Source organism: Sturnira hondurensis, unplaced genomic scaffold (genome assembly GCF_014824575.4).
Source record: "Sturnira hondurensis isolate 20B ecotype Veracruz unplaced genomic scaffold, ASM1482457v3 Scaffold0007406, whole genome shotgun sequence".
NCBI classification, from domain to species: Eukaryota; Metazoa; Chordata; class Mammalia; order Chiroptera; family Phyllostomidae; genus Sturnira; species Sturnira hondurensis.
The window spans coordinates 11,489,558-11,510,535 of record NW_028080037.1 but is presented as its reverse complement, the minus strand read 5'-3'; the positions used below and the strand labels follow the sequence as shown (position 1 = coordinate 11,510,535).

The following is a 20,978-nucleotide window of genomic DNA, read 5'->3' as shown; positions in this document are numbered from 1 at the left end:
GAGCGCAAGGCTGCGGGGTGTAATCACACACGCTATATAGACAGCAGGTGGCGGAGCACTTCTCTGACCTCATACAATTTAGTCTCCCAGCATCCCTCCCAGGTGTGCAATGAAATGGTCCTGTTTCACAGGTGAGGAAGGACAAGGGAAGGTGAGAAACAGCCACGGGGATGGGATCAGGGGGTCAGGCTCAGGCCTCAACCCCCTGCCCTGCGTTGGGCTGTCTCCACCCTCAGGCACAGCTGAAGCCCACCTGGGGGCGTCACAGTGCGGAGGCAGCCCAGCCCTGCTAGCTTCCAGAGTGAGTGAGACATGGGTTCGAATCCTGCTGTTGCTACTCCGAGTTGCCCTGAACCAGTCTATCCCCATCCAGATCAGAGATGGAATTCAAGGAGACAGAAGCACGTGGGTACTTGGGAGGGGGCAGGGCAGCAGGTTCTGCAGCCATGTTCAGGGCTGGGCGTGGGCCTGTGGCTCAGCTGGTCCTGGGGCCACCACTGGAGCCACGTCAGTGCCAGCACAGTGTCGGGGTCGCCCAAGTCTCAATGTCCTGGGCCCACCCATCCGGGGAAGGAGGTGAGGCTGGGGCCACCCTCCAGGCCATCCCCCTCCTCTCCTGGGAAACCTTTCCATCCTCTGCCAGGTGGGTCACCAAGCAGGGAAAGTGAGGGCACACAGCACAGCCAGTCTGGCCCAGCTGGGGTTGCCCTCCCTGGGAGCCGAGCTAGCTGATCTGAAATGGTCCCCCAGCATCGCGCCCTCTATGCCATCGATCACCCATGATTACAGACAGCCCTGGAGGAGCAGTGCGGTGACAGTGGGAATGTCACCCCCACGGCTGCGATTCCCAACAGCCCACAGCCACGGCAGGTGCACTGGGCGCCCCGCTCAATGTCTGCAGGGTCCACGACTTCACGCAAAGTGAGGTGTGACGCAGCCAGTGGGACCACAGGCCCCCTGACACAAACCAGCACGAAGTTCCTGCAGCAACTCATCAGTTTCATTACAGTGAAACACCGTGGGGCAGACGACCTTATTCTAGGGCCCGCTGCCCTGAGGTCTCACAGGTGCATGCAATACAGGCCAAACAGGCGCACCCTCCCACGTTATAGATGAGGCTAGAGAGGCCCTGAGAAGGGCAGGCATTTGCTCAAAACCACACAGCTGAGCTGAGAACAGAGCAGCAACTGGGAAAGAACAGGGGCCTTCTGCGCAGTCTGAGCTCTCAACCGCCGTGCTGCGCCCGACATACAAAGCCACCGCCAACCCCCAAGTGTGGCCCATCTGGCTCTAGACCTTGGTCCAGCCTTGGGTCCCACACCCCTGGGTGAAGAAGCATGGGGGGAACCTGCCATCCCACCCAGCCCCTACCCCCAGGGACACTCCTTTGTCCGTCTCTAAGTCTCTTGAGCTACCAGAAGACCCCCTTCCTCTGTATTTATGCAGCTGCCTGGGGCTCACACCTCTTAGAGCTGAGCTGTGCAATAGGGCAGCCACTCGTGGCTGGTGCACAGTGTCCACTGTTACTTCCTCTAACTGCCACAACAGCTATGAGAAGGCCGCAGCGTCTTACGGAGCCATCAGAGCTGCCCTGGGTGGTGGGAGGGCTTGCAAGTACACGTGGCGAATGTATCGGAGGACTGAAATAGGGACACTCACCTTTCCAGGGTGGCTCCTGGTTTTCTTGATTCACATCCCAGCCCAAGGGCACTCCCCTGTTTCTGGGAAGGGGAAGCTGAGACAAGCTGGCCCCCTGACTTGCCGGCAGTGACTTCAAACTGGAGCCACTCAGCTCCCAGCTGCGGCTGGGATTCGAGCCTGAGCCCACGCCCCCACTGGCGCCCGTGCCCTCCTCACGGGCTCCACTGTGCTGCATGGCACCTGCGTACCCTGGCTCTCTTAAAGGGCCCAGGGGGTCCCCCAGACCCCTGCCCTGGCCCCTGGAAGGTGGAACCTAGCCAGTGCAGTGGGCGAATCCAGCATACAAAAAGTTTTCAGTTTAAATCACCAGCATCACCAGCTTGGTCTGCCCATGACAGGAGGAGATGAGGCAAAAACAAACAACAACAAAATTTAAAAAACACACACACACAAAAATCTAGCCTCTTATCACATAGACTCCCTGTGTAACCCTGGGCAATTTGGGTGGCCTGAACCTCAATTCTTGACTTGTCAAAGCGGGTAGTGGCACTGGAAAGGGGGATGGCACCAGGTGCTGTGTAATCAGAATGACAGGTCAAATGAGTCCTGCGAGAAAGGGGCCACCTCCCTGACCGCAGGGTCCTTACTGGTCCCAGTCCTGTTACTGACCCTCGCCAGCTTGCAGCCTTTGGCTCATGAGCGCCCTCTGTGGGCTGCTGCTTCTCAACCAGAAAGCAAGGCTAAGCTGATGGGGGTGGAGCCCAGGAGATGGGCAGTCCCATGCCGGGCAGCACAGAGCCTGGCCCATCAAAAATGCCCCAAAAGTCAGGTTTGTTATTTCTGTCATCACTCGGCCCAGCTGATTTTTACCTTGGAAAGTGGGTTTCCAGGTCAAATGAGCTTGAACACCAGACTCTGACCCTCCCTCCCTCCCTCCTGGAGCGACACAAATCACCGTAGCCCATTAAATGCTCTGAGAAGTCCCGCAGGAGGATGCCCTTCCAACCCTCACCCAGAGGTTTCCCAACTCTTCGGTCACCTAAGCTTTTGTCTCTGTCGACTTCCCAAGGGATGAACCAGGCTTCAGGGAACCCTGAGTCCTACCTGTTGAGTTCCCTCTCCTGTCTGGGCCTCCTGGGCTTGCCCAGCTGCAACGCAAAGACACTTAATGAGGTTGCAGCAGAACCGGGGCTGGAATCCAACCCCGGCCTGGAATCCAACCCCGGCCTGGAGCTGGGCCTGTTCTGGGGCCACCACGTCCTTAGTGGTCTTTATCCATCTGTCAAACTAGGCCCATACGTTATGTCCCTGGTAAAGGGTCCCAGGGAGAGAGAGAAGGAGCCCTCATTGGTGAAGTGGGGGTAAGAACTTATCCCCTATTTGGAAAAAGAAAAGTAAGGTTCAGAGAGGGGAGGCAAGTTGCCTACTGCCACACAGCAATAGACGCCCCAGAGGCCGATCTAGGCGGCTTCTCTCCGTGATGACAGAGATGGGGGGCATTTCCTGAGTCTTACAGCCCCAGGGCACACTAAAGGGGAGCCCAGCTAGCAGGGCTCTTCCCCGCCAACTTCTCTGGTTCCAAGCTTCCACAGGCCGCCGCGGAAGAGGCCCTGGGTGTGACTACAGCGACCCCTGGTGGCCAATCTTAGGATCAGCTGCCCCACCCTGCTGAAGCCGAAGACTCTCCCCCCACCCCACCCCCACCCCGTTGCTGTGTCGGCTTTGGAAAGTACTCCGTCACTTACAAAAAAAATCCTACCAACCCCCAGAAGGTCTCTCCTCCTAAGAGAGAGTGTTCGAATCCCAGCTCCACCATGTCCAGGCTGTGTGTCCTTAGGCAAGTGTGTTTACTTCACTGGGTCTCACTTTCTCTATCTGTAAAGTGGGGGTAAAAATTGCTTCTTGTATCTGCATGAATTGGGCAGAGTCATAGGAAACCCTGACCTTTAAAAAAGAAAAAAATGATCTGAAACAATCATAAAAAGACCAGGGTTGGTCAATTCAGCTGCTCAATGGTGTCATCCGGGACCCACGCCCTCTTCACTCTCCTGTTCCACCAAGCCCCCCCATCCTGGGTGCAGAATGGCTGCTGCGGTTCCAGCCATCACATCCAGGCCTGAGCGTGCCCACCAAAGGAGAAGACAGCATGGTCCCACAGGTCCCGGACTTCCTCCTCCTTCAGACTCCCCCCCTTGTCTCATGGGTCAGAACTGGTTCCCGTGGTTATTGCTCTGCAGATACCCAGTAAAGGCAATAGTCACGGTGTTGCCAGAGTGGAAAACGCTACACAAACCCAGGTGCTGCGAATCAGGAAGGGGGGCTTGATTTCTGAGGAGGCATCAGCACCAGCCCATGAGCTCTGCACATGGCTCCTGAGATAGGAATGCCTGACACATGGTAGGTGCCTTATCCACATTCATCTGCTTCCCCCTCTTTGAGGTTCCTCCAAGCACCTAGGACTCCCAGCCAGGCCTCTCCTGACCCAGCTGCCTGAGCCCCCTTCCCGGGGGGCTTGGGTCTCCACTGCCCAGAGCCCCCTCTCTCCTGTCCTCTGCTTCCATCACCACCAACCCCTTTGGTCTCGATCTCTACGCTTGGGACGAACAAAGATCTCCCTGTTGTCCCCAGCGACTTTGGAACCCTAAAAAGTAAGAGGTAGGGGGTGCTTGATTCTCATCAAATGTTTTTACCGAGGATTCGACTAGTAACTCCAAATGGAGACCTGGAATATATAACTGCCCCATCCAAACAACTGCAGTGCCCAGGATACCCTGCTGCCTGGGCGAGGTGCAGAGACCCTCCGCCCACTAGGACATCCAGGAAGGTTAGGAGCATGCGTTTGGGGGAGGTGAACAGTGTGGTAGAAAAATGGCTCTTGATTTAAAAAAATCCCCAGCATTCATCGAAAACAATAATAACAGCTAATAATAACAGGGCATGTAATAATGAACTATTCACAGGCATAAGAGGTAATTGTTCAATTAAGATCCGAGAGTTCCCGAGACTGTCTTTCCTGATGGGGCCCCATTGTTTTTGACGCCAGTAGTGCTAATTATTTCCCAGTAGTGCTTTCAACTTGGGATGAAAAAAGCCCTCTTGTCAAATATGACATACAAGTGCTTTATCATTATGAAATACACATGCATGCACATAACAAGGAACGCTTGCTGAAATAAAGTTCGAGGCAGGTTCAAAGGGAGTGGGTTTGAAACGGGGGCGGAGGGTCTCGGGCTCAGCAAAAGGGGCCGGCAGCAGCCCGGGTCCTTACACAAGCGACCTGGCCTCATCCCTTCTCATCCCTCAGGGGTCAGTGTTCTCTTTCCAGGCTGGACTCTGAGGACAGAATGCCTGGGTTCAAATCCCACCTCCATCACTTGTCAGCTAGGTGTCCAGAGTAAGAATTTTCATTTCTCTGCACTGTTCATCCTCTTGGTCCCCAACACAGAATGCAGCGGACATTCAATTTTTGGCCTGCCCGAGTTCTGTTTACTGTTTCTCTAGAGCCTGAATCCATTATTGCCACAAAAATCACAGAAACTCAAGGGCATACAAAACCAGTTCTTTCTCACGCATCTGTGGGCTTCCTCTGATCTCAGCTAGGCCTGCCTGGGAGCTAGAGCTCTGCTCCAAGTATCTCTCATCCTCCTCCAGGGGCAGGGCTAGGCATGTCTGCTAACATCCCATTGGTTAAAAATAAGTCATGTGGCCCTGGCCGGTGTAGTTCAGTAGAAGGAGCACAGGCTGCACACCAAAGGGTTGCTGATTTGATTCCCAGTCCGGGCACCTCCCTTAATTTCGGGCCAGGTCCCCAGTAGGGGGTGCACAAGAGGCAACCACACATTGACGTTTCTTTCCCTTTCTCCTTCCCTTCCCCTCTCTCTAAAAAAATAAAATAATTTTTTTAAAGTCACACAGCCAAGCCCAGGGGTGAGCAATTACACTTTGCCCACAGTGGGGGGACACCACGCAGTGATGCTACAAAGGCATGGACGAAGGACAGCGTCAGGCACTGGGGCCGCTGGGCAGGTACTGACAACTCTCCTTTCCTGTCGGACCCTGGGGTCTTGGGGAAGCTAACACCATCGCTGGCTCTAACTCTGCCTTTCAGGGGTCCTGAGCCTCAGGCTTCTCTCTATTAGAGAGAGATTAGCAGGTGGCGGGGGGCATTAACAACGCAGAAGCATCCAACAGAGACTTTGTCATAATCAAGAGGGCAGAGAACCGCAAAGGGAGTACACTTCCCTCTAAGTGACTCTGCCCAGTGTGCCCCCTGAAAACGCTGACGCACACCACCAGCCTGTGTCCTGTGCTCCGAAGGACACTGGGAAAGGTCATCTCTAAGACCTTCCTGGACCGAACTGGAAACCTCGACAACTTAAAAACACTGTCAATGGCCCCTAATCAGCTTTCAAATGATAAAGATTCAAAACCCAAACCACCAAATATTTAGAAAATCACAGTTGAAAAAGTTACTACAAGCTTAGGTAAAAATGTACTCAGAGGAAAATTCATAGCCAACAATTCTTTAATTATTATTATTATTTTAAAGGCTTTACTTATTTATCTTTAGAGGGGAAGGGAAGGAGAGAGGAAGAGAAATATCAATGTACGGTTGCCTCTCATGCATCCCCTGCTGGGAACTGGCCTGCAACCCAGGCATGTGCCCTGACTGGGAATCGAACCGCCATCCTCTGGTTTGCAGGCCCACACTCAATCCACTGAGCTACACCAGTCAGGGCTATTTAATTATTTTTTTAATGAGTGAATAAAGTATTCCCATTGGTAAGTTAAGGAGTCCCTTTGAGTGGAGAGGGTGCCTTGACTTTGCCGGCAGGCCCATCCCATAACCCCCTAGAGAAGTGACCTTGTCACAGCCCCAGAATGAACCACAGCCATTTTCAGTGACCATACTGGTCCCCACTGGAAAGATGGCATGGAGGTGGGGCAACTGTAGCAGATGCTACTGGTTGTCCAGGCGGTAAGTGATTCCTCCATTCTCCTTCCCTACAGAACCCCAGAACTCACCAGGGAAACAAACCTCCATAGGGCCCCTGCTCCTCTAGGCCACGCATGGCTTTCCACCTGCTGATTGGCTGGAGCATGGGACACGTGACCTAAACCTGGCCAATGTCACAATAGCGGGGGTCAGCAGGGGGACTGGGGGAAAGTTTGCACCCTCATAGAAAGAGACATAGAATCATCTGTCCTCTTTCTTCCTCAGGGAGTGGCTGAATCTGGGTCTGATGCTTAGAACACCGGTGACATCCTGCGTCCTTGAGGGGGGCCGATGAGAAACCATCAGGGTGGGCGGGGCCTGGGTGGGCGGGGCCTATCACAGTGCCTGAGAATGGAGTGACAGGCAGAACCCTCCCTCCCTCGAGACTTCCTGCTGAGGCAATAAATATTCCTTTCCCTTTAAGCCAGTGTAAATTTTCCGTTACTTGCTGCCCCAGACGTAACTGTATACAAACCACACTACAATCCTCTCTTCTTTAAAACGCAAGGAATCACTGCATCTTCACAAAGGCTGTGCCCTGTTTTACAGAGGAGGAAACTGAGGTTCCGAGTTTAGGGTCTACCCACAGCTCCCGGAAGGCGTGGCTCAGCCAGGAAGGACCTCCCATTCCCTGACCGTGGGATTAGCTCACACAGGACGTGGCCTGAGCCCAGCACATTGCAACGGCTGTTAGGACAACCCCCCGCCCCTTGAGAATGCTGGATGAGGACGCCGCTCTCCATGTGTCAGAACGGAATGAAGAAGCATGCGGGCCGGTGCAAAGCTGGGCCACCCATGGACCGCGAGAAGAACCCATCAGCCCTGGAAGGCAACACAGGAGATGGAGAGAATGGGCCCCTGGAAAGCAGGATTCCCCCTGCCACTCTTGGTGGTGACACGGTTGGCCCCCCTTTCTTCTCAAAGAGACTTACGTCCCTCCCGTTATCAATATCGATTGCCCTCCTTCTGACGGATGGGGACACGGAGGCCCAGAGAGGCAGAGGGACCCATTGCCAAGACCCCATACCTGGTGCTTTCCCCTCTGCAGCTGCCCCTGGCCAGGTCCTGAGGTTCATGGTCTTCTCAGCTGAAGCTTCTAAGGGAACCAAGATCCCAGCCCTGAGCCAAGCCTGGGAATTGGGGAGGTCACAGGGGCACTGCAGCTAGCTGCAGGTCACCGAGCTCTAGGCAAGGGGCGGGGGGGTGGGGGTAGCACATAGCCACAGGGCGGGGTGTGGAAGGGGAGCGGGTCAGACCTCAGCCCCCACTCAGTCACAGCCCTGATGGAGAGAGAAGCAGGGGGCCCATTCCCACCCCAGATGCCCTGGCACTTCCACCTCTCCAGGTGCCACCACCATCCTATGGCCACCTCGTCCTCCCCGTCACCCTGCAGCTAACACTTGATGGCTCACCCATCTCCACAGCTGTCATCTCCATCCCTGCTCTGCCCCGACCCAGCAGCTCTCCTTCCCCCCCCCAGCCCCCCCAGCATCACTGTGCTCCAGTGAGCATCACACCCCCCCCACCAGCATCCTTAGCCCCCAGCTAGCATCCCCACCACCTCCCCCCGCATGACTAATCCCCCAGCATTGCTTTCCCCCCAGCATGACTCAGTAATTGTTACTCCCCAAGCAGCATTATTACCCCCATCAACCTAACCCCCCCACACCAGCATGACTCTCCTCCCAGTCCCTGCACCTCCCCCTCCCCNTCTCCTCCCATTCCCTGCACCTCCCCCTCCCCCATCATCCTTCCAGTCATCTCCATCTCTCAGGCCACCACCCCCCATCCTGTGCAGCCAGCCCCCAGCCACCCCCTTAACCACCACCCAGATCGCTATAACCACCCTCATCCCCCTCCACAGGATTTCTGAGCTCTCCCCACTCCCTGCTGTCATCCCATGCCCGGTGCCACTCCCCCACCCCCCACCATCCGTACCATCACCACCATCAGTGAATGAACATTTATTGAGCACCAACAAACCCCAGACCCTCTACAGAACGCACAGAAGGGGTGGCCCACCCCAAGGTCCTGGCCCTCAGCAAGGCCACCCAGCAGCAGCACATGGTGCTTGGCCAGTGCTGCGCCCTGAACGGGGTCCTGGGGCCACTGCCAGGTTCCGTTGGGGGCAGGGACCATGTTGCTTTCCTGAGCAGAGCAAATAAATAATGGAGAGGCAGCGGGAGCCCCTGTGGGCGAAACGTCCTTGGCTCCGGCTCCTCTGACTCCATGGGAGTGAGACAGGCAGCCAGGAGCCCCGTGCCAGGTGGGGACGCAGAGCTGGGGGCAGGAACCTGATGACCAGAGGGTCCTAGGGCCAGCCCAGCAAATCCGCCTGGCCCTCACCTCTGGGGGTCCACGGAGCGGACCGTGAGGCTGAAATGTGGGTGGACCAGACACGGGCGGGTGGATGGGAGGGGGCTGGGCTGTAGGCAGGAGACCGCGCCCCTGCCTGCAGCCCCTAGAGGGGGGCGTCATCAGTCCTCCATTTGGGAGGGTAGCTCTGCTTGTGGCCATCACAGCTGGGGCTCCCCATGTTGTCCAGAGGCACCACCACCTCGTCTGGGTTCGAGTTTTTGTTCAGTTCCACCACGCGGGGCACCACGGAGGACCAGCGATCTGTAGGGAGCATGGCCGAAGTGAGGGGTGGCGGGGAGGGCACATGCGTACATGCAGTGTACTACTGGGTTCCAGTAGGAACCCAGTGCCTACTGGGCGCTCCACAGTGATCTAAGGGGGGAGGTCGTATTATCCCATTGTATAGAGGTGGGAACTGGGGCTCAGAGAGGTCAAGGTGCTTGCCCAGGAGCACACAGGAGGAAATTGTACAATCAGAATTCGAGCCAGGTCCCAGTGCCCAAGCATCCGTGTCTACCCCGCCTTGTCTCCAGCCCTCAGTGCCGTGGAAGTGAGGTGCCCTGGGCATTCACAGGGGACACTCGGTGGGCAGTTCACCTCACCCTCCCATTCAACAGATGGGAACACTGAGTCTCAAGCAGGGACAGGGCTGCTCAGAGCCAACCTGTGATGAGAATGGCCCAGGGCTCCAGCTCTGCGCCCTGGAGTCCGCCCCCCTCACGCCCCGAGTCCTTTCACTCACCCCTGCGAAGGCGGCCCATGGTGTGCGAGAAGCCGTAGTACTGGTAGCTCTCGTTCTTGCCCGGATCCTCGTTGATGATGCCCAAGTTCTGGTTCCAGTGAGACCAGTTCACTTCGTCCACCCTGGCGGGGCCACAGCAGAAGAAGGTCACGGGAGCCCCCTCCCTGCACACCCTCCTCCTCAGCACACCTGCCTCCTTATTTTTTTTAAATGTTTATTATCTGGTCCTTTATTATTTTTTTAGATTTTATTTATTTATTTATCTTTAGAGGGGAAGGGAAGGAGAGGAGAGAAATATCAATGTATGGTTGCCTCTCATGAGTCCCCCGCTGGGAACTGGCCTGCAACCCAGGCATGTGCCCTGACTGGGAATCGAACCGAGATCGTGTGGTTCGCAGGCCCGCACTCAATCCACTGAGCTACACCAGCCAGGGCACGCCTCCTTATTTTTATTCTGGCAAAATATACATAACAGTTGCCCTTTTAACCATTTTTAAATATTCCATTCGGCATGTTAAATATATTCCCAAGGTTGCACAACTATGGCCGCTCTCTAATTCCAAAACTTTTTTTTTAAGATTTTATTTATTTATCTTAGAGGGGAAGGGAAGGAGAGAGAGAGAGAAATCTCAATGTATGGTTGCCTCTCGTGTGTCCCCTGCTGGGAACTGGCCTGCAACCCAGGCATGTGCCCTGACTGGGAATTGAACCGAGATCATGTGGTTTGCAGGCCCATGCTCAATCCACTGAGCTACACCAGCCAGGGCTAATTTCAACACTTCTTTATCACCCCAAACGGAAATTCTGTAGCCAACTGCCCCCTCTGCCAGCCCCCGGTTTCCTCTACTCTTGTCCCTATGAAGTCCCCTATTCTGGACATTTCACGTGCATGTGGGCCTTTGGGGCTGGCTGCATTCACTCAGCAGATGACTCTGAGGCCGGTCCCCATCGCAGCATGTGCCACACGTCCTTCCTCTCCACGCTGAACAATGTTCCTTCGTACGAGTGTCCCAGTTTAGGCTTACCCCCTCATCTGCACCCTCTTACCTCTTATTTTTGGGACACCCTCAGAAAGCCAGGTTACAGCCCCTTAAGCCCAAACTAGCTCGACGTCATTTTTCCCTTTTTAAAATGATGTTGGTTGTTTTCACTCAACCTCCATTTCTTGAGCCATCGCTCTGTGTCTGGACTCGGCAAGGAAAACACCTTCGCTGTTCCCAGCTGACAGGTGAGGGAACGCGGAGGCTTGGTAAACTGCCCGAGGTCCCAAAGCTGGTCAGTTATCTGGGATTTGAATTTGGGGTTCAAGGTAACCAAGATCAACCAGCCGGCCTGTGAGCTGCTACTATCGCCCCCCACTGCTCAGGTGAGGGAACTGCGTTTGCCTGACTCCAGACACGACCGAGGGCTGTGCTGGCCGAGAACGGGTCAGCTTGCGAGAGAAGACTGGCCGGGTGCTCCCCAAGGAAGCCGGTACTCCCTGTGCATCTGGGGAATGTCCGGGCCCTGGAAGCGGCTGATCCCTCCCTTTCTCCCTTTCAGCCACGCGCCCCATTGTTTTATCAGTAGAGCCTGACGCCCTGAGATGAACCTGCCTCCCAGTCTCTGCTGCCGCAGCAAGGGACAGAGGAGCAGAGTCACACCCGCCACCCTGCGGGTGTCTCTCTGATGTGCGCTGGGCACTATCTCAGCCCTAACCCCTCCAATCCCCACAGCAGGCCTGGGGGTGGTATGACCGTGGCCTCCATTTCACAGGGAAGAGATGGAGGCTGAGAAGTGAACAACCAGCCCGAGACCAGCCAGGAGAACTCAACTGCCCCATCTGTGGGGAATGTGCCACCCCACCCGCCCGCCTCACCTGAAGCACCACCTGCGGTCCGGGGTGCCATCCGAGCTCTTGCCCACCGTCACCATTTCGCCGGAGCGGAAGGCCTTCCTCAGGAACACGGGGAAGGAGCGCTCGATGTCCAGGATGGTGGTGGCCCACTGTGGGGAGTGGGGAGCGGGTCAGGCCTGGGATGAGCCTCCCCCCACCCGTGACTACTGCCCTAGGGGCAGAAAGGACTCGATGGGGGCGGGGTGGGGGGCGGGAAATAGGCTTCCTAGCTCCTACTGACCCAGGAAACAGTGACAAACGCCAATACCCACCCAGGGGCCCTGCAGAAAGAGCGAGCGAAGCAGGATCAGGCGAGAAAGGCCACAGCCCAAGCCCCATGACTCAGTGTCAGCGGCACTAGGGAGGGGTAGGGACTGGGGCCAACCCGGGAGCCTGGGCCCAGGATAGGAGACGGCCACCCGCCATCCACCTGAGCAGGGCCAGGCCAGAGTGTGAGCCCTCCTTGCCAGGCTTCCAACTTTTCTTTTTTGTTTTTCTCTTTTTTTCCATTCCCCCCCCCACCACCACCCAACTTTTCAAGAAAGGCCAGAAACCTGGATTTTTATAGGAACTCTCTTGATTTAAAAATGTTGCATTAAGTTTTTAAAAGTGAGGTGATACAGGAAAAAAATCAATTTTCACTGGTCAAATAGGGAAGAAATCAATCTTTGCCGCTCCAACCCAGTCCACAGGCTGCCCCAGTGCATCTTGGAACTCACACCCCGAGGGGGAGCTGAGGCCAAGGAGGCAGAAGGGATGCAGTTTCGGGCAGTCTGCATGCTTCCCGGGGGGCCAGACTGGGGAGGATGGCCTTGGGGTTTCTTTCTCTCACTGCGCCACTTCCTTGAAATGCACCAAGTCAAGGTCAAAGTGGGTGCCGCATGCCTGGGCCTTGAAAAGTCCCTCTTTATGGTGGAAACCCAGCTTCCTGAACTTTGCGAGGCCCAGGCAGGCAGGCTGGGCCCCCAGGGCCTGTGCTCCCCAGGATCGCACAGAAACCCTTGGGCAGCTGAGCAGCATCCCCACCCCCACTCCCGGGCCAATGAGGCCGAATCCATGTTGTCTTCTGCATGGCAGAGCGCACCCGGGGCTCAGTGTGGACCCCTGCTGGCATGCTGACGCCCTCTGCTCATTCCCTGTGCCCACAGAGGTCACTCCGTGGTGCCCGGGGAGGTCGACTATGTCTCGCAAACTGGGCCACAAGGCGGATCTGAGACCACTGCGGGGGGGCAGGCAATAGGTGGCTCTGGGAAGCAGGCGGCTGCCTTAGATGCCCATTTTATGGGCAGGGAAGTGGAGGCAGGAGATGGTGTGGCCTGCCCAGGGCGGAAGGCTGAGGAGGTGCAGTGGGTCAGAGCTCCCTGTCCTGCAGGGAGCAGAGTGGCAGGTGGGGCGGGGCCAGGAGTCCTGGGCTTCACCTGCAGCTTCCAGATGTGCTTGCTCTCCTTGGACACCTGGCCCACCGTCTCCCCCATCAGGGCGATGAGCATGTTGAGGAGCAGCACGAAGGTGAGGATGATGTAGGTGACCAGCAGGATGATGAACACCACGGGGTACTTGGTGCTGCTCAGCATCTCCAGGTCGCCCATGCCGATGGTCAGCTTAAAGAGGTCCAGCAGGAAGGTGCTGAAGGTGTCGCTGTCGCGGCAGGAGGGGTACGTGGGCACCGTGCAGTTGGTGTGGTCCTCGTTGCACACCTTCATGTTGACGCACGGGTTCAGCAGGGACACCAGGGCTGTGGGAGGGGTGGGGGTGGGCATTTGCTGAGTGTGAGACGCAAGCTGAGAGATGGGGAGAATCGCCCCCATTTGATGGAGGGGAGAGCTGAGGCTCGGGGCCAGGAGACCACTGCACTGGCCCTGGGTTACCCAGCACATAAGCCAAGCCAAGGGTCGACCTGGGTCTTCTTCCTGGCTCTAAAGCATTGCTCTTCCCACAAACCTTTGCTAACAGGGAAAAGCTTCCTAGGGCCTAATCAGGTGGTTCTCAATCTGGGCCAATTTTTCCCCCAGGAGACACCTGGCAATGTCGTGAGACATGTCGGGTTGTCACAACTGGGGGGGAGCACTACTCACAGCCACTCGGCAGAGGCCACTACACATCCCACCACGCACAGGACAGCCCCCAGTGTGCCCAGCGCCAAGGCTGAGAAGCCCTGAGCTAGCTACCGTTCCGAGAGGTCTTGGGAGCCTAGAATGCCAGCCTTCCTGGAGCGGACTCCCTCTCCTGCTGCTGTTTCCTGGCCCACACCAGCTCCCAGGGGAAGAGTGGAAACCAGGGCCCAGTCCCAACTGGCCCAGAAGCCGTGTACACTGAGGCCCTTACCCCCTCCAGACCTCTCCACTGATCATGGTGCCCTTCCCTCCCCACTGAGCTCAGATGGAGCTTCAGAGCCCTTTTCAACACAGTTTAGCAGCAGCACCTGCCCCTACACTGTCCAGGGTGGAGAGCATGAGGAGACCCAGCCCCTTCAGTCACTGGGGACAGAAGGTCAGAGTGCCTTCAACCTGGGGTTACAGTAATGAGGTTTCTACTCATATGCTAATGCTATTCAGTTGTGTAGCAGCTGCTGAAATGTGTGTTGAAAAGGATTCTGAGACCTTGTCTGGACTCACCAGAAAAAGAGTTCTGTGATCCATTAGCAATGTCTGCTATGGGCACAAAATGTGGAGAATAGAAGCGTGTGTCTGTTTGTGTTGGGTCAGTCTCAGACTAGGGACCTAGTGTCCCACAGCAGGAGAAGGCCTGGGACCAAGCTGCCCGCAAAGGTGCTGCTTTAGCCCCCAAGCCTCTGCCTCAGTTTCTAGAACCAGGACTGCAGTGGGGCTGGCCTGGACCTGCATCCCACACCATGTGGCGCCCCTGACACACTGTCCAGATTTTCCAAGTCCTATCACTGGGAGGGGACAGCTGTGCCCTGTCCCTCTCTCCCCAGCTAAGGTGACAGTTCTCGTTCCCCAGAATAACCCAGGCAGAGGCTTTGCCCCATCTGGGCTAAAATCTCACTACCATACTCCTGCTTCAGCGCTCGTCCCCAGACCCATCTCCTCAATGGGAATGTGGCCAGGGAAGCCCAAGTTGGCCACTCCCTTTTGGATGCTGGGCCCTGAATGGCAGATCACCCACCCCCTAGAGACCAGCTCAGTGGCTTGGTCAGTTTCTCCATAGCCTGGAACACTGAGGTCCCGTGGTATTGTAACACCACAGAGAAAGCGTCTTGGAGGGAGCCAGTATCGAGCTTTACAAAAAGACCTGGGGGCCCTGGCTGGTGTAGCCCAGTGGATTGAGCGCAGGTCTGCAAACCAAAAGGTTACAGGTTTGATTCCCAGTCAGGGCACATGCCTGGATTGTGGGCCAGGTCACCAGTGCAGGGCTCATGAGAGGCAACCACACATTGATGTTTCTCTCCCTCTCTGCTTCCCTTCCCCTTTCTCTAAATAAATAAAATAAAAATAAAAAAAGACCTGGACTGATAAACGAATTATTAAAATGCACTCTCCCCTGTATCTGCACCCCTTCAATGTGGCTTTCCAGCTCCTTTTTTTTAAAAAGATTTTATTTATTGGTCTTTAGAGGGGAGAGGAAGCAGAGAGGGAGAGAAACATCAATGTATGGTTGCCTTCCGTGTATCCCCTGCTGGGAACTGGCCTGCAACCCAGGCATGTGCCCTGACTGGGAATCGAACCTTGATTCTTTGATTCACAGGCCCGCACTCAATCCACTGAGCCACACCAGCCAGGGCTTACAGCTCCTTCTATCAAGAAGTCTAGTCTACTTCCCCACCCGCCGAACAAGGCTGGCCTTGAGACTTGCTCTGGACAGCAGAGTGAGGCAGAAGTGATACCATGCCAGGAAGTGACCTTGAACACATTCTCAGACCCCTCAGACCACCATGTGACCAAGCCCGAACTAGCCGGCTGGAGAACCAGGGACCACAGGGAAAAGAACGAAGTCCCCCTAGCTGAGGCAGTGAGCCGGCTGCCAGCCCACTCCCCAAACACAGGCACCAGTGCCTGTCGAGGTCAGCCAGACCTGCTCTGGGTCAGCACATGACCCACGTGACCGTGAACTTGTGATCAATAAACAAACAGTGGTTGTTTTAAGCCTCTAGGCAGAGACGGCTTCTTCTGCAACAACAGCTAATAATGCCAGTATTAGCATTTCCTAGCTTTTAAACTTGGGTGAGATATTTAAGCCTCCGTTTCCTTCCCTGTGAAAGGACATAATAAAGACACTCACCTTACAGACCTGTAGGGAGAATTAAATGCCAGCTGTTGTTCCACTCCTCGCCCCGCCCCGCCAGCCCCACCCCCTCCCCGGGCACCCAGAGTTGCTCACCTGAGGCATAGCCGATCATGAAGAGCAAGTAGACCAGCAGGAAGCGGAACAGGTCCTTGAAGAGGATCTAAAGACCCCAGTGGGGTGACGGAGGCAAAGACGGGACCCGTGGCTTCTCCCTTCCCCAGTGCCTCCATCCCAAACCCTCTTTCTACTGCACCCCCGTCTCCCATCCCCTGGTGCCCAGGCCCTGCCTGCTGCCCCCACGTGCCCCTCATCCTCAGGCCCAGGGCGCGGTCTGCACACCAGGGATGCGGACAGGGCGTGCGTGGCTCCCTCCGGGGCACACGGTCCGCCAGGCCCCCACGCCATACCTTCTGGATCATGATGCTGTAAGTCCCTGTTAGTTTCAGCCCGCGTGTGAAGTAAAGTGCGTTCATCCAGCCCAGGACCAAGGCAAAGACCATGACGGCCAGGTAAGCCTCCACCCCGGCCAGGTAGAGGGCGGCCGCGACGATCACCAGCACAGAGTAGATGAAGCTGTGGGCAGCAGAGGCCGCAAGGGGGGGCCAGAGGGGAGAAGGGACAATGAGAGGCCCCAAAGGGGGAGACACGCCCGGAGCCCTCCGGGTGCCAAGACATCCCGATTCCCTCGGAAATGCAGAAGATAAACAAAGTGGATTCCCTGGGTTCCCCAGCATTCTGTTAAGGAGATTACTTGACAATGACTATGTACAATGACTCCGAGGCCCTGCCAGATCCCACAGTGCTGCCCTTCGGAGCTGCCAGAGAAAGATTCAGTGGTGTTCAGAGCAGATTTCGTGGCTAAGGGACTGCGTTGCTCCCTAAGTCTAAGGCCAGGGAAAAGATGTCTCACACGTGTACTGACCACCGTTCCTCGGCCCTAGGCAGGCATCATTCATCAACCGCGGCACTCTCCCCCACTAAACACAGTCGTGGCACTCCGGGCAGACATTAGCAATCAATCACCACCACCAGAAGTTACTTCTATCCATGGTGAATGTGGGGACTCTCTAGCAACCAGAATCTTGCTTTAATCAGAAGACCCTCTTGCTTAACACTGACTGGCCTTGTCTTGACTTTGGGCTCCAGATGTCCAGCTGCATAAACTCACTCCTAATAGAATCACACCCCCACACCCCCATCTGGATGACGTCCCAGCCCAACCCCATCTTCCTAGCCCCAGAGCTGCCAGCCCCTGGCCTCTACTCACTAGAGTAGCTGGAAGGAGCCATCGATGAAGAGGGAGTTCACTCCAGGGCATTTCTTCATGAACAAGTCTTTGATCTGGAGGCGGGGAGGCGGCAGGTGAATGGGGTGGAGCCGCAGGAGTGCAGGGGAGCGGGGTGGGGAGGAAGGGAGAGAACAGCGAGGCGGGCTGTGGTACAGAGAAAAGCCGATGGACTCGTTTCTGTTGGGAGAGGAGAGAGCAGAGGCGCGTACAGGGTTGGAGAAGGAGGCAAAAGAATAGAAGGGGGGAGGGGGGAGTGGAGGAGAAGGAAGGGAGAGGAGGAGAGCGGAGCTACAAGACGTGGAGGAAATGGGCGGACAGGTTTGGGGGCCCAGCACTCACGTTGGTGAAGAAGAACAGGACCCCGGTGAAGAGCGTGATGATTTCCCCGGCCAGCCTCAGGTAGTCCACCGTGGTGTGATAAGGGTAGGGGGGCTAGGGGGCGGGGACACGCAGGTCGTCACCCAGCCCCTCCAACTTCTGGCCCCAGGTCCAGATGTTCCCCCAACATCCCCCACATCTGGGTCCCAGGAGCCTCCTTCCTCCTTCTCTCCCCACTGAGTGTCCCGGCCCCTGCCTGGCTCACGGTCACTCACAGCGCCCTCCAGTGGCTGGTGGTAGGCGGTCAGGGTGAAGATGACCATGGCGCACAGGTAGGAGACGACGTTGATGTAGAAGGAGACGGCCCCGAATTTGCGCCACTTGTCACGAAGCAGCTCGTTGATGGGCTCCACGGCCAGCATCTCGTGGCGATTCTGGGGGAGCCAGGGCGATTCAGGGGCCCCCCTCCGCAGGGACAGGCAGACTCCAGCCTCTGCCCTGAGAACGTTTTCTCCTCCCAACCCACTCTTCTGCAGTACTCAATGGTAGGTGGGGGGCGGCCAGAATCAGCCCCCACCGCTGGGCTCAGCGATCAAGGCCCCGCCCACCTCTGCCCCAACCTACCTTTCCAGCCTCTTCTAGATCCCTAGCACCCAGCGCTGGAAAGCATCCTCACAGCCCCCAAACTCCATTCTGGGGGTGGTACCGAGCTGCCGGCAGCAAAATCACCCGTGGAGTTGCTCGAAGCAAAAATCCCTGAGCTTCAACCTCAGAAAGTCCAGTTCAGGAAGCAAGACTGGGAAATGTAGCCCCAGGATGACAAATACCTGTCTAACCACAATTTTCCAATGATGAACCGGGGCAGACATCAACAATTGAGTCCTGCACAACAGTTCTCTACACGGTTCCCTGGGCAGAAACTGCCCATTGTTCAGCTTGCGCTGAAAACGCTCACCCTCCCGCTACCCTTGCTCGAGGTCAAGTCCGTCACTGACTTCCCAGTGAGGGAAGGAGCTCCAACAAGAGGAAGCTTCTGTCCGAGCACAGCAGAGCCAGGGCTGGGGGGACAGTCTGCGCCCGGGCCCCCACTCTCCGCCCACTCCCGGAGCACCGCTTCCAGCCAATGCCGTCAGTTTCTTCACGACCACATGGCTGTGCAACCGCACAGCTACAGACCGGTCATGTATTATTGCTGATGGTTCAAGGCAGAAACAACCCCAAACGACCAAGGAGAGAGTGACAGTTCATTAGAATGTAGCACATGTGCACGCAGCAAGGAGAGTCCAGAATATTTAATGGTGCAAAACGATGTTCGCAAAACACTGCTACGTGGAAAAAGAAAANCACCCTCCCGCCACCCTTGCTCGAGGTCAAGTCCATCACTGACTTCCCAGTGAGGGAAGGAGCTCCAACAAGAGGAAGCTTCTGTCCGCCACCCTTGCTCGAGGTCAAGTCCATCACTGACTTCCCAGTGAGGGAAGGAGCTCCAACAAGAGGAAGCTTCTGTCCGAGCACAGCAGAGCCAGGGCTGGGGGGACAGTCTGCGCCCGGCCCGCACTCTCCGCCCACTCCCGCAGCACCGCTTCCAGCCAATGCCGTCAGTTTCTTCACGACCACATGGCTGTGCAACCGCACAGCTACAGACCGGTCATGTATTATTGCTGATGGTTCAAGGCAGAAACAACCCCAAACGACCAAGGAGAGAGTGACAGTTCATTAGAATGTAGCACATGTGCACGCAGCAAGGAGAGTCCAGAATATTTAATGGTGCAAAACGATGTTCGCAAAACACTGCTACGTGGAAAAAGAAAAAGAGCTTTCGAAACTTCGTGTAACAACTACTAATGATAACAGCCGTCACCCAACGTTTACTCTGTTCCGGGCTGTTCTAAAGTCAACTTATGTGGTCCTCCCAGCAGCCCCTTGGGACAAGCACTACCCTTATCCTCAACCTCAGAGAGGCTAAGCCACTTGTCCTGAGTCACGCAGCATGTGAGTCGCAGAGCCAGAACCCTGCCCCAGTCCGGCCTGGCCCTGAAGCCCCGCCCTGGAATCCTCTCATTTCCCCGGGCTGGAGGTCTCTCCGAGCGATCGTTCTGTGGGCACCTTCTTTCACACGCTGCCCACAGACCCGCCCATCTGGCCCAGGGACACCAGCCCTGAGCTCAGCCGCACCCCCTTCCCTGGGCCCTGGCCCCGCCCACCTCGATCTTGCTGTTGTAGACCAGGATCTCCAGCACAGAGGCCTCTTCCCCACACGTGTCCAGGGAGGAGAGGTCATAGAGCGAGGAATACACGGGGCCGTAGGCCCAGTCCTTGAACTTGCGGGACAGGTGTCTGGTGTCCTCATCCGTCACCTCCCGACGGATGATGTGCTGAAAGACCTGCAGGGGAGAGAGACGGGGTGGGGGTCCTGGGGAGGGCCATTATTGGGAGGACCGGCACATCAAACGCTACATCCCCAGAGAGCAGGAGACGGGGGAGGAAAATATTTACTGAGCATGCGCCGTGTGCCAGACCCTTTCCTCACATCATCTTGGTTGATCCTCATCCTTGCTGTCTGGCTTTATGAGTAAACGAAGGCTCAGAGAAAAGAAGGGTGTTCCCTGGGGCCGCACACACACAGCGGAAGCCAGACTGAACCCAGGCTGGCCTTAACAATGTGACTTGTAATGCGTATCATCTTTATGTAACTATTAGCAATCAATCTCGCTTGCTACTACGTTAATCCCACTAATAACTCCCATACCAGCCCTTCCGATCACCACTCCTACTCTTGTGGGCTTGCACACAGGGACACTGAGGAACACAAAGGGGTGGGAGTTGCCCAAGGCCATGCAGTTTGGTGGGACACAGCCAGAATTTAAACCTGGCCTTTTCCACTGCCTTAAGACTGGTATAAATGGCAATGGTAGTAATTTTTGCTATATTTTTAATAGTGATAATGACCTCTACCTTTTATTGAGCACTTACTACTCCTCTCAGGCTCTGCACTGACAGTTGTAAGCCAGTCACCTGATCTAGTGCACAGAACAACCCTGTACCTCAAGGCACTGTTAGTGTCCCCATTTTACAGATGAGGAAACTAAGGCACAGGGAGAAGAGGTGAGATGCCTGAGGTCACACGCTGGGAAGCGGCAGAGCCAGGCCTTGAAGCCAGGGGACTCCCGACTCCACAGTGTTCCAGGTTCGCTCCTCGGCCAGGGCAATCACGGCCCCCAGCACACAGTCTGGCAACATCTAGAGACAGTTCTGGTTGTCACAGTGGTGGAGGGGCTGCTACTGGCATCTAGTAGGTTAACTCTAGGGATGCTGCTCAACAGCGCACAACACACAGGGCAGCCACACGCCCCGGAACCATAAGCCCCAGAGGTCAGTAGTGCTGAGGGCCCTGCTCAGGGGCCTGTGCTGTGAGGCCCAGAGAAGGGAAGGAACTGGCCACCCAGTGGCCCAGCAGTGGGGGCCTGCAGGCCTGGGACTCAGGCCTGCAGGTGGGAGTGGGGTGGGGAGCCTG

General features: G+C 56.2%; 1 protein-coding gene across 3 annotated transcripts in view; it reads right to left on the bottom strand.

Annotated features, from left to right (window-relative positions):
* Positions 1-8,581: 8,581 nt before the first annotated feature.
* The window catches only part of TRPV4 (transient receptor potential cation channel subfamily V member 4), a 38,883-nt gene continuing 26,486 nt past the window's right edge, over positions 8,582-20,978 (bottom strand). For all 3 annotated transcript variants that reach the window (XM_037052300.1, XM_037052298.1, XM_037052299.1), the window contains 10 exons: positions 19,669-19,848; positions 17,740-17,898; positions 17,486-17,578; positions 17,126-17,199; positions 16,266-16,431; positions 15,952-16,018; positions 13,032-13,348; positions 11,596-11,723; positions 9,738-9,859; positions 8,582-9,256 (listed from right to left, as the gene is read on the bottom strand). In XM_037052300.1, the coding sequence (XP_036908195.1) occupies positions 9,099-9,256; positions 9,738-9,859; positions 11,596-11,723; positions 13,032-13,348; positions 15,952-16,018; positions 16,266-16,431; positions 17,126-17,199; positions 17,486-17,578; positions 17,740-17,898; positions 19,669-19,848 (1,464 nt within the window). In that variant the 3' untranslated portion in view covers positions 8,582-9,098. The remainder of the gene's footprint in view (positions 9,257-9,737; positions 9,860-11,595; positions 11,724-13,031; positions 13,349-15,951; positions 16,019-16,265; positions 16,432-17,125; positions 17,200-17,485; positions 17,579-17,739; positions 17,899-19,668; positions 19,849-20,978) is intronic.